The sequence below is a fragment of the Athene cunicularia genome (genome assembly GCF_003259725.1).
Source record: "Athene cunicularia isolate RWA chromosome Z unlocalized genomic scaffold, athCun1 chrZ_part3, whole genome shotgun sequence".
Lineage (NCBI taxonomy): Eukaryota > Metazoa > Chordata > Aves > Strigiformes > Strigidae > Athene > Athene cunicularia.
The window spans coordinates 7,310,814-7,322,504 of NW_020799144.1; the positions used below are offsets into that span (position 1 = coordinate 7,310,814).

At 37.4% G+C, this 11,691-nt stretch overlaps 1 protein-coding gene across 1 annotated transcript in view; it reads right to left on the bottom strand.

The window, feature by feature from the left end:
• Positions 1-11,691, bottom strand: part of SUSD1 (sushi domain containing 1) — a 56,839-nt gene that overhangs the window by 39,233 nt on the left and 5,915 nt on the right. The window contains exons 3-8 of the mRNA XM_026866496.1: positions 9,954-10,082; positions 8,574-8,729; positions 7,886-8,038; positions 6,428-6,604; positions 3,771-3,950; positions 1,610-1,789 (exon numbers count right to left, since the gene is read on the bottom strand). Coding sequence (XP_026722297.1) covers positions 1,610-1,789; positions 3,771-3,950; positions 6,428-6,604; positions 7,886-8,038; positions 8,574-8,729; positions 9,954-10,082 — 975 coding nt within the window. The remainder of the gene's footprint in view (positions 1-1,609; positions 1,790-3,770; positions 3,951-6,427; positions 6,605-7,885; positions 8,039-8,573; positions 8,730-9,953; positions 10,083-11,691) is intronic.

The window sequence follows — 11,691 nt, forward strand, 5'->3', positions numbered from 1 at the left end:
TTTGCCAAAGGGAACATGCTCAGCGGAAATTCTTAACTTCCTTATTTCTAATAAGGTTTTTCAGGCAGCAGGAAAACACAAATGGTTTTCTGACTTCTATCATAAGTTATGTTGGAATGATACATTAATTTCTCTCATTTTAGTGGGAATTACTGATTAATTACACACATCCTTAAGATCATACACATCTGAAACATAAATTTCCATACATCATTACTGAAACAGAAATTTAATTTGAAAGTCTCTCAATAAACATGAAAAATGTAGAACCTAAACTGAAGACCATTGCACTAACTTCTTATTCATTATTCCTTTTTTTCAAAGGAGCTTGGACTAGTTAGGCTATTTTTTAAAAGCTTTCTCCATTCAACTTAACCATAACTCTTGAGTTTTTTGGCCCTCTGATTCACCAGCTAGAGCTGGAGTCTACATTTTTGCCTCTGACAAAGCTCTTGCTGAAATTCATGGTAATCCTGTGAGTGCAGTCTGCAGGTTCAGGCCCTTCAAAGCTTCAGAGTGCTCAAGACAGAACTACTTGCTTGCACAGGCTGACACACCTGATTAACTTAGCCACTCAACACAATGATGGTTTCAAAACCAATTCAGAAAGTACAGCTATGCAAATTGCCTAAATAAAATACGAATTATGACTTCAACTACAGTAGTTCTATTTTTATTAGGGCACTATAAAAAGTGAGAGAACTGATTTTCTTCATGCTCATTTTATTTGATGTCATGTTTTATATTCGCAGTGAATGCTCGAGACATCAAGTGAGGCAGGAGAGGCATCAAGTGGCAATTCTCTGGTCTGTGAACTGGCAGCAGCCAAAGACGCACTTCCAGTCCTTTTGAAAAACATGTGGATGTCACAGAGCTACACGAACATTACCATCTGCAAAAGACAGCACTACTACTTAACAACAAAAGATGGACAGTCATAGAGCTATCCTGTGACACTGATTTCTAAGGACACAGAAGAACACTAAGGAGCATGACACAGTCCAAAACATCTTTTTTTTTTGCTATTATTAAAATGTCAGTACATCCCGTTTCCAAGCTCACAGTATAACACCACCTTCATTACAGATCTCCTTTCTCAGGACTCATTCTTCTTTAACAAAATCCTTTGGACTGAAATTCAGACAACTAGATCTAGGCTAGAAAGGCAACCATAAACAAATTTTATTTGGGGCATTATGAGAGGGTTAAAAAAAAGAAAAAAAAGTTTTGAATTCCATTGCCCCTCCTTTCATGACAGTGCACTTTATAGTATTAGGACCACAACAAAAAAACATTAAAAGCCTTCTGCTCATCTGATGACATTCCCCTGGCTTTTAGAGCAATAAAACTCCAGTTGCATTAGTCCCTTTCTGTTTGAAATAAAAGGCAAGATAACTACAGGCAGATCTGTGGCATCCACTAGAAAATATTGCATGGTTAACATTCTCTCCCATGACCTTTCCAACCAAAAGTACCAGTACATTCCCCACCTTGTAAATTAGAAAGGGATTTCTTGCCTTCATCCTTCCTCCCATTCTTACCTTCAGAACAAGAATGAGAAACTGTTTAAATAGCACACCCCACAGCAACTTCCTGCAGTGATATTTACCTTTGCATATGTATGTAATATTCTCCCACAACTGATCTATTGTGCATTCCGAAAAATTCCTGTCTCCATTAAAATAATATCCTTCTTTACACTGATAGTACACTCTGCTCCATAGAGTGGTAGAGTTGTCCCAAATCATTTCTGTGTGTGGAATCATCAGAGGTTTACCACAGTCTATTTCTGAAACAGAAAAAACAGGGTAACAAAACCTGAAAATGAAAACAGGCAAGGCATTCCAAAGTGTTTAAGGAAGAGGGATTAATTGTCCCAGAAAGTAACACTTTGCTTTTTTTCCACTTCCTAGTGATTTCTAGACGTCATGCCAGCCCTTTAGAATGCAGAATTTTGTGAACAGAGGCTTTCTAGCAGAGTGGGGCATTTATCCTTCAAGATGAACTATCAAATAGAAGGGTCCAGCAGCTTAAAAATGGGAGAACAAAGATCTCTAAGCCAATTTTTACAAATGAATCCATCTTCCCACAACACTGTCTTATCCCCCACATGCTATTTATTCCTTTATTTTGCCTATCATTAACAATAGATCCGAAAAACAACACATGGTCCAAGAAGTGACATGGAAGAACAGCATCAAGAAGGTTATGCTCCTTTGCCAGCGGATTTAATTCAAGTTTTGAAAAAAGAGAAGCTGCTGCAGACAAGCAGAAAGAGCACTTCTGAGGGAAAATTTGATGGATTATTCAGAACACTTTAGAGATACTTAGAAAGCTGGGGCAATACACTTATAAATCAATTTGTTTGCTCAGTTGTTTTCAGGGGCTTCATAAAAAAAAATAGGGAACAAAAAAGAATAAGGACTGAAGATCAAGTCAATGGGAGAATATTATTTAGGCTTAAAATTTCCTTTCAAATCCACTATGAACATTACACCTCAATAAGAGATTGTGCATCACTTTACTTATAAGAAGTAAACAATGTAAGAATTAAATCTAACCCTCACTATAGCTTACATGCAGAAAACAAGTGCTTTTAAAACTGTTTAATAAATAATCTTAAGTGATACTGAAATTCTACTCAAAAAAAGGGAAAATAATTTTTAAAAGTCTTTAAAGGAAAAGTTAAACATACGTATTGCAATTGCCAATACATGCACTGTCATGACTAGCTTTCTTTTCATATCCCAATGCATATGAAATTAGCATTTATTATATCATCAGAACAAACTGTAGAATAACTAATGCACGTAAGAAGAGTTTCTCAACTTACAGAAGGAGAGCGTGTGCTGAGATACAAAAATTACTGCTGCTTAACTCCAGCTATCTGTCCATGGCCATCCTGTCATCAGACAGAAAAGCAGAAATGCAGAAGTGCATTTCTGTGTAACATAGTAAACCTTCTATTTAGACCGGTGACTCAAAATAAGAATATTAAAAAAGATTCTAAAAATAGAGAGTGGTTGTAACACACACATTGCACATTCAAAAAATTATTACAGTTGATTGCAATGAACAGAAGACTCAACCCTGTTGAATCAAGCTGAAAAGATATTTATCACTCAGTGAATAGAAAAGTGAAGCTGTGCCAATGTAAGAATAGAAGACTGTAATTATCCTAAGGTCACATTAATTAATAATATGAGCTCAGAGTAGAAATACACTAGAAAATTTGCTGGGCAAAACACTTTTTAAAAATGTACTTCTGTGTTTCTTCTTATCAAGGAACTCATTAGGCTACATTCTCACAAATCATAGTAACAGAAGGGATTTATAACTAATTTCAAATAACAATAGCATGCTTGAGCAATGATAGTTTGCAACTGGAAACTGTCTGAATATGGGAATTTTAAGGGGACGACACTGCTAATAGCAGTTCAATTTCTGAGCAGTGGCTTCAACTACAGAGTAGATATTGAGTTAGAAAAATGGCAGCGATTTAGGCTGCATTTTCATCTCATGCATGCCTGACATGCACTGGGATTTTGTCCTTAGAAAGTTAACTTATAACAATTTATTGCAACTTAATTAGCAATCTAGATAAAAAACCCTGTTTAATATATGGCTTTTGTTTTGTAACTGAACTTCCTGTGTCAGAAGACTGTACAAACTGAATGCCCAGTGAGGATGTCTCTAACCATGACTACTATTTATTATGGTGGCTGAAACAGTACCTATGGTAACTACATCTGAAGTCAGATTTGATTTACCTTTGCACACCAGGTCAGTACCATCCCACTGTCCTTTGGCATTGCAGACTGCTGTCTGATTGCCACTTGCAATAAAGTAACCATGAACACAATGGTAAGTAACTTCACTTCTGTATGTGGTCCCACTTACAGATGTTGGACGTGCATTTAAAACAGCAGGTGGAATCCCACAATCCACACCTAGGGAGAGGAAGAAAGAGGAAGATAAACTTGTTAGTCAAGCAGCAGAAGTAATGACGACTGAGTATTTCTTAATTTTTTTTTATTAATTTATTTGATTTTATTTATTTTAATTTATTTAAGTATTTATTAATAATGAGTATTTCTTTAATTTTTATCAACTGACAGTGCTGTAGCTACTCCAGAGCTGCTTCCAAATAAAATTTCTCTCTGCTTTCCTCTCAGAATGGCATGCTAGATCTGTGACTCCTTCCTCAGCCTAGCTGCTAGTATACAGAAAAAGTCCTGGGTTTTTTTTATCTTTAAGATTCTTATTCTTTTAGAAACCTGATTACAGGCAGCAAGCTGGTTCTATACCATTTGCAGTAATAGACTGAGGGAGGTGGATGAGCAAGAACTGCCTTTAGGAACCAAAATTTTTTAAAGTGCACAAGGACCAGAGAAATGCAAAACCATAGAAAAGGTTACAACATAAAATGCAAAAGCTTCCTGTTTAAAGCAAGAATCTACACAGTGTTCAAAATGCATTGTAATAGTTGCTCTATTCACAAATGTGCCAAGTTGTCGTTTACAAAGGTATAAAACAAAGAAGTCAAGTAGCACAGAAAATCAGTATGTTTGATGTGATGTCCATTTTCTAAGGTAGCCATCTAAAAGGCTTTCATGTTAGCATGACACAACTCACATTCAACAGTTTGACTACACCTCTTCACATACATCATATCTTCCCATTAAACTGTCTGATTTTTCATCTCAAGGTGATTATTTTATTAATATTCACAGGAAGCTATGCTCTTCAAAGACACATTATATCCATATACTTACATTTAAATTTTAAAAAGGGGATCTGCTCCACTTACAGTAGCCTTAAGTTAGGTCACACATCTTACCAAGTTTGACCTACCTCCAATGGCCAGTTTCACCATGACTATATAAAATAAACTCTTAAATTACCATAGGAAGGAAGACAAAAGACAAACATTGATTTTCCTGAAAAAGAAGACATTACACCCAGCTAGGACAATTTTTTTAATTAGCAATAAAGACTTATCAGGGAAACTTCCAGCATTTAAAGAATTATTTAAAGGTGCCTTTACTAATATTAAAAACAAACAAACAAACAAAAAAAACAACAAAACAAAACAAAAAAAACCACCCCAGACTTGCTGGTTTTATAAAAAGAGAAGTCCTAACTGAAATCCAGGAAAAGAGTTTGCAACACAAAGAGGAAATAAGTTTGTCATTTCAGACTTGGATTGTTTCTTAGTGTTTGATGTATTTTATTTCAATTAACCATGAGAGATATGCTCAGAAACTGTCACCTGACCTACTGTTTGACTGTAGAAATAAAAAAAAGCAGATGAAAAAGCAATCACTGAAAAATGTTAATATAAAACAAAGGTACCAACAACTCACAAGGACTGCATTCCACAAGTATTCTTTAGGGAGCTCCTGAGACTATGGGCACTTCCCGTTGTTTACAAATTCATTGTCCTTTACTTATTTTTTGGGAAAAATATCTCAGTTTTACTTTTGATACATTAATTCTGTATTAAATTGTTTTATCCTTTCTTATGAACTTTCTAGTGATATTAAATATTTCACTTTTCACAGCCACACTGATTTAGCATCTTTATACTAATTTATTCCCTTCCCATAGACACACATAAAAACATGACGGTTCTATCCACTCTTGAAGGAAAGGAGAAAAAAAAAAAAAAGAAATAATTAGAAACCAAGAGGGCTTTTGTATCTTGAGGAAAGGAACTCTTCTCACTAAGAAATAATTTTCAGGATGACAATTCTCCTCTGTAAAATTGTTCTACATAGTGTAGCTTCTGTTAGCTAGCACTTCAAGTGCCATTTAACTAATATACAGACTTTCTAACTACTCACAGGACACAAAATCCTGCACTTGTAAGCAGAAATATTTCAACAGAATGGGCAATCAGAACACCAAAGCATGTGGAAGTTTTAAAGATGCTTATGGGAAATTTAATACTTCAGAGATATGAAAGCATTTGCTCACGCACAAATGTTCAAAAAATCATGAAGGCTATCCATAGATGAGGGGTGATATGATGCCTCTCTTTTGCCTCGATAGTCAACTTTTGGGAAAAACCTCACAAGCTGTCAGAAAAATTGTTCATTTCATGAGAGGTCATTGATGCCTTGCAACAAAACGGCCTTTCCCATGAAATGCTACAGAAAGCTAGTTGTCTTCTAGGCCTTGGTTCACAGGCAGAAGGACACATTACAGTGTCTGTAAAAATACAAGGACCAGCATCCAAAATGTCAATACACTAACAAGAAGAGGTGGCACAATTTTATAACCTGTCCTTTTCCTCTTTATTTTTTGCATATAGCCAGATCTTGAAAAATTATCCTTCTGGTTGAGGAAACAGTCTACTATCTTTCTTCCCCATGCATAAACCCTCTTAATGAAGAATTTAAGAAAGATTTAAGACTGTTTTCACCTTTACAGCTTAAAGTGGCGGGTTCCCAAGTTTCATTTGCAGTGCAATATGAGAACTTTCCCTCGTTGCTGTAAAACCCTTCTTTACATTCATAATGAACCACACTTCCCAGTAGCAAGCTGTAGTTCCCCACAATGTAGCCATGCTTAATTTCAGGAGGGGAACCACATCCAATTTCTGCAAAGAGACAACACATGAGCACTTTAAAATGAGCTCAGTTGGATTGTCACATCACAAAATACATCCAATCTGATGAATCTGAGCAGTCACCAAATGGGTAGAAGACTGGAGTTGAAGAGTTGTACTGGTTACAGTTGAAGGAACACAGCGATCCAGGTATCGAGCTACATGTTTAATAACGTACAGCTGGAACCATTCACAATATGGAAGAGGAGACACTGCAACGTGATGGTGCTTTGCATGTGCCAGTCTCATTGCAGCAATGGCTGAACAATCCTTCAACACCAGAGGAAAATTTCAGGCCCCAATGCACATCTTTATCTCCCCATGCATGGGAAAGGAGAAGCACTGCAGATGCGCTGAAATGGTCTGCCCCTCAATTCCTCCATCTCACTAAATCAGCCTACATACAAAAGCTACATTCCTTCAGCACAGCTCCTTGTCAGGGCTCCCTTGTCCAACCCCACATGTGACACAGACACATTACGACAGCATGCGGAGGGGGAAGTTGGCGAGGTAAGCAGGGCAAAATGCAGGTAAGCAATTCTGGCAAAATGAAACGGAGCATTCCAATTGAAAAAATAGACAAACTACAGGCAGTAAGCTTTACTGATGGTTCTTGCAGTAATTCAGAAATAAGAGCTGGAAACAATCAAGGCAGTTCCTTCTACCTGGGATCCCTGGGTTCATTACATGCTCTGACAGCTACAGCTTACACTGCTAGCACTTCGTATCTGCAAAAACCTACACTAGAGAGGAAAGGAGGGACGGTTTCAAACTGAAATTTTTGTTGTGATACAAGATAAACAGGACAGGTTATTTATGCAGGTGACACAGTATGTTATAAAAAGCTAAGCTATTATTTCATTATTCCTCTCGCCTAGGCTAGTTTCGTTCATCTGACATCTCTTACCAGCTGTTTATCCTCTCTTCCCTTTCCCTTCATGCAGTGCGATCATATTAGTAAGTGGATTATACCACACTTCCTTCTTGTTCAGAAACTAGCTACATCATCTTCATAGCATTATTAAGCTTCTCTGACTCCGCACACCCAAACCACTACTGAGAGTCTGTAGTAACCACGTCCTGTGTTGACTCTACCGTGCAGACACCACTGGAAAAAACTGAACCCAAGAAGTAAAAAAACATACAGCAGGCAAAGTCCCCAGAGAGGGCTTCTGCCCTGCAAACCTAAAAGCACAGGTCAGAGCAGGTGCTACTATATCATGCAAGATTTGATTTTATCTACTAGCAATAACCACATCCAAAGACTCTCACCTTTGCATGAAACTGTGTTGCCATCTGGTTGAAAAGAATGATCTCCATTTTCTAATTTATAACCATCATTGCAGTAACACTTGTAGCTTCCTTCAGTATTCACACATCTTGCATTGTGACCGCACAGCCCAGACTTCTCACATTCGTCTATATCTTAAAAATTCAGAGAAAAATATATGCACTTTGTAATAGTTTAATTAATGTAGCAGCTAAGCTTAAAACAAATACAGCATTCCATGAAGGGTTCAATGTAGCTTCTGATGGCTTTTTCTGGGAAACAAAGGAGCTGATCATTGCCTGGTGTTCAAGCATCTGGAAGGAGAAGACACAATTTCGCAGATAGCTATCTTTTTAAATTGTTTCTGTTTTACCTGACAAATAGTTTCCAATGTTATCTCCTGCTACAACTATCCTAGAAAAATCTCCTGTCTGCAAATATCTTAATCAGTTACAAGAGTTCATTACTGTAACAAGGAACTGACTAATATTCTACACTACAACATAGCAAAGAAAGCAAAATGGAACTAATTCATGGCTGTTAGATGTCAAGTAGGTGTTTGCATGCACAGCAGAAAGTGCTCTGACATAGGTTTAGAAAGTAAGTTCTAAAGTGACAGGAAAGAAAGATTCATGCAGTAGAAAATTAAGTTCTGGATTCCTGGTGCTCAAGATTCTTTGTGATGTCTACCTGTACAGTTTGTGCCATCATTGGGAATAAATGTCTTGTTGTTGTTGGAGGCTCGGTATCCATCAAGGCAAACACAGTAAAAACTTCCATGTGTATTATGACATAGTGTGTGATTTCCACAGATCTTGCTGGCTCCAATCTGGCATTCATCTTTATCTGTTAGCACATTTAAAACACATCAGAGAGATTAACAGAAGTGGAATATCCTTCCCTCCTCACTCATTCTTGGGTAACCAGATTTCCCCTTACTGTTTTTTTGTTTGTTTGTTGTTTTGTTTTGTTTTGTTTTTTCCCTGGAGTATTAACTAAATACTGGAGTATTTAGACCAACAGGGGTTGTAGTCCCTGGATGAAACTGTGAATAAAGTTTCACAACACAGCTTGAGTTGATCTAAGAACTGTTGAAAACTGCGAGCCCTGCTCTTCCTTACGGCATGCACTGGTTGCAGCACTTGATGGAGCTTGTGCTGATCTTACCCAGCACACTCAACTGGCAAAGGATAAACATGGCAAAATATGCAGCTTGTCTTCTATTACAATGAGGTAACTGAACTCTGTGCAGACCCCAACACGTACCAGTGCTCGTGAAGGAAGGGGAAGAGATGGTGGAGGGAAAGAGATCAGAGGTGGAAGACCTTCCCTTTTAAGCAGTGGTAAGCTACCACTCATTCCGACACAGCATTTGACATCATCCTTAGATTCACGTATTGATTGAGATAGTATTAAATGGACACTATCAACTACAGTAATAAAACAATGTTGAACAACACTTTTCATGTAACAGACATCTGCCTTTAAGAAATCTGTGTATATACGCACACTGTTATTAAGAACAGACCTTCAGCTTATGAAACTAATTTTTAGTTACCCAGTAATCTGAGATAACTAGAAAATCAGCACAAATTCTTGTCAGTTTTATAGTTGAGCTTTCAGTTCAATGATGCATACATTGAAAATAATAATAAAGTGAAGCCCACCTTTTTTTTTTTTTTTTTTTTTTTTTTTTCCTGAAGCTGGGATACAAAGATATAAACCATTCCAATACATTATATTTTAAAAGTATTTGATAACACCCTACATTTTCTAAGACAAAACTAATTTAAATCCTTGACTATATAGCAGAAACTGAATTAAAAAGTTAATCAACCAATTACAAAATTATATTTACATGAAATACAAGAAAAGTACGGCCCATGGCTAGACACTGGGTGTGTGTGTGTGTGTGTGAATGAAAACAATCCATGTATATTCTATGTTTTGGAAATTCTGCCAGGAAATGACAAAGATTTTACCGTATTTTGAAGAATTCAGTAATATTATTCAAGACAGAATATTTTAGGAATGTACAGTTTCTTGCCATTTTACAAAGAGGCAGCCTACCTTGACAATGGGTTCTTCCATTGCCTACAAATCCGTAGTTACAAATGCAGACACTTTTTCCTTCAGTTTGATGACATGTAGCATGAATGTGACACGTTGCACAGACATCTGGAACCGATCTGTTTACAACTGCTTTAAGAACAAAAAGACATCATTACTTTTTTCCTTAAAAAAAACCCCAAAACCAAAACAAAAACATAGAGGTGGTCTGGGTAACTGGCACAGAATTTGAAGTGGAGATGAAATCCAGATAAAATCCAAAGTGGGTAAAATCCAGATTAAAACACATAGAATAAAATAAATTCTATCTCCTCCCATCTTATGCTCAAACTTGCAGAAAAACCACAGCCATAGCATTCTGAGACTAAAGATAATAAAAATAAACAGACAGGATTAAACAAAATAACTACACTGAATAATTTTCTCCATCCATCTCTGACAACAAGCAAAACAGCTTTTCACCAGTTAGCAAGGTTTACGAGACATATAATAAATAGCTCTATCCAATATTATTAATCTTTTTTTTCCATATAAATTTTCTTTCTCTTTTGTTATGATTTCTGTTACCTCATTTATTCTATCATTTACACATAGACATTTGGGCTGTTTATCCATTTGTATCTTATACTATCAACATGCATGTAGTACAGATACTATTCATAAAAATGATGTTGAGAATGCTGTCAGTAGGAAAATGACTTAGTCATTTTAGAAATTAATTTGTTTTAGAAGTAGTTTAGCAGCATATGACACACAACCTAATTTACTGTAGTTTGATAGGGCTATAAATATACACGAAACTAGAGTAACATATGAACTTTCCCCCTTGTTTATATTCATACTTTTAATGCATTATGTGCATTTCTCTCCATTTTTTGTAAACTCTTTGTTTTTTCACACTTGCACTGGCTTTCCAAATGATAAACCTCAGAATTTACAGCTTGAACATGGACAAAGTATGTATATGCTTATACCCTTTTTACATTTTAAAATAAATAATACTGCACAAGCTGATGTTGTCTCATGATGCTGGACACAGCAGTATGGAATGTTTTACTCTTTTGAGACAGCTAAGATCAAAAAGGATGGTGTGGTTCTTGCAGTATAAAAAAACCTTACTGTGTATCTATCAGCTCTGAGAAAATTCTGCCTGCCGTTACATAGTGGCTAAGTATGTACCAGTAACGGGAAGGAGAACACAGCTAAACACTCTAACCAGTTTTTTTCTACGCACTGAATTTATCAGCCTGATATAACGGCCCTTCCACACAGAGTGTCTCCAGTTTCACTCACAGTGCATTTCTGAGTGCCTTACGACTGATGGGGAGCATCATAAGATCCCTACCCCTAATTCTCAATGCTTTTGTACACCTTCGTGTGCGTGTTTCCAATAAGAAGAGAGAACAAAAACTGCCAGCATGCAGTGGTAGCCAACGCAGATCAGAAAATTAAATGGAAAAACAGCCACGGTAAGAACGTTCTCATGATACCTCGATCTACTGATAAGACATGGGAGTGTCCACCTCAGATTGCTGCTCTGGGAGATAAAACCGGCCCGTTCTGCCCCCACAGCCCCCCCGCCCCTACAGACGGTATCTCTCCGTGGTCACGGGGGTTTCACGCCGGCGCTGCAGCCCCCCGGCGGTGCCAGTCCCTCCCTCGCGGCCGCGCCCCCCTCAGGCGCGGAGGTGGACGGAGGCGGCGGGGCGAGGGGAGCGGCGGCGGGCGGGCTGTGGCC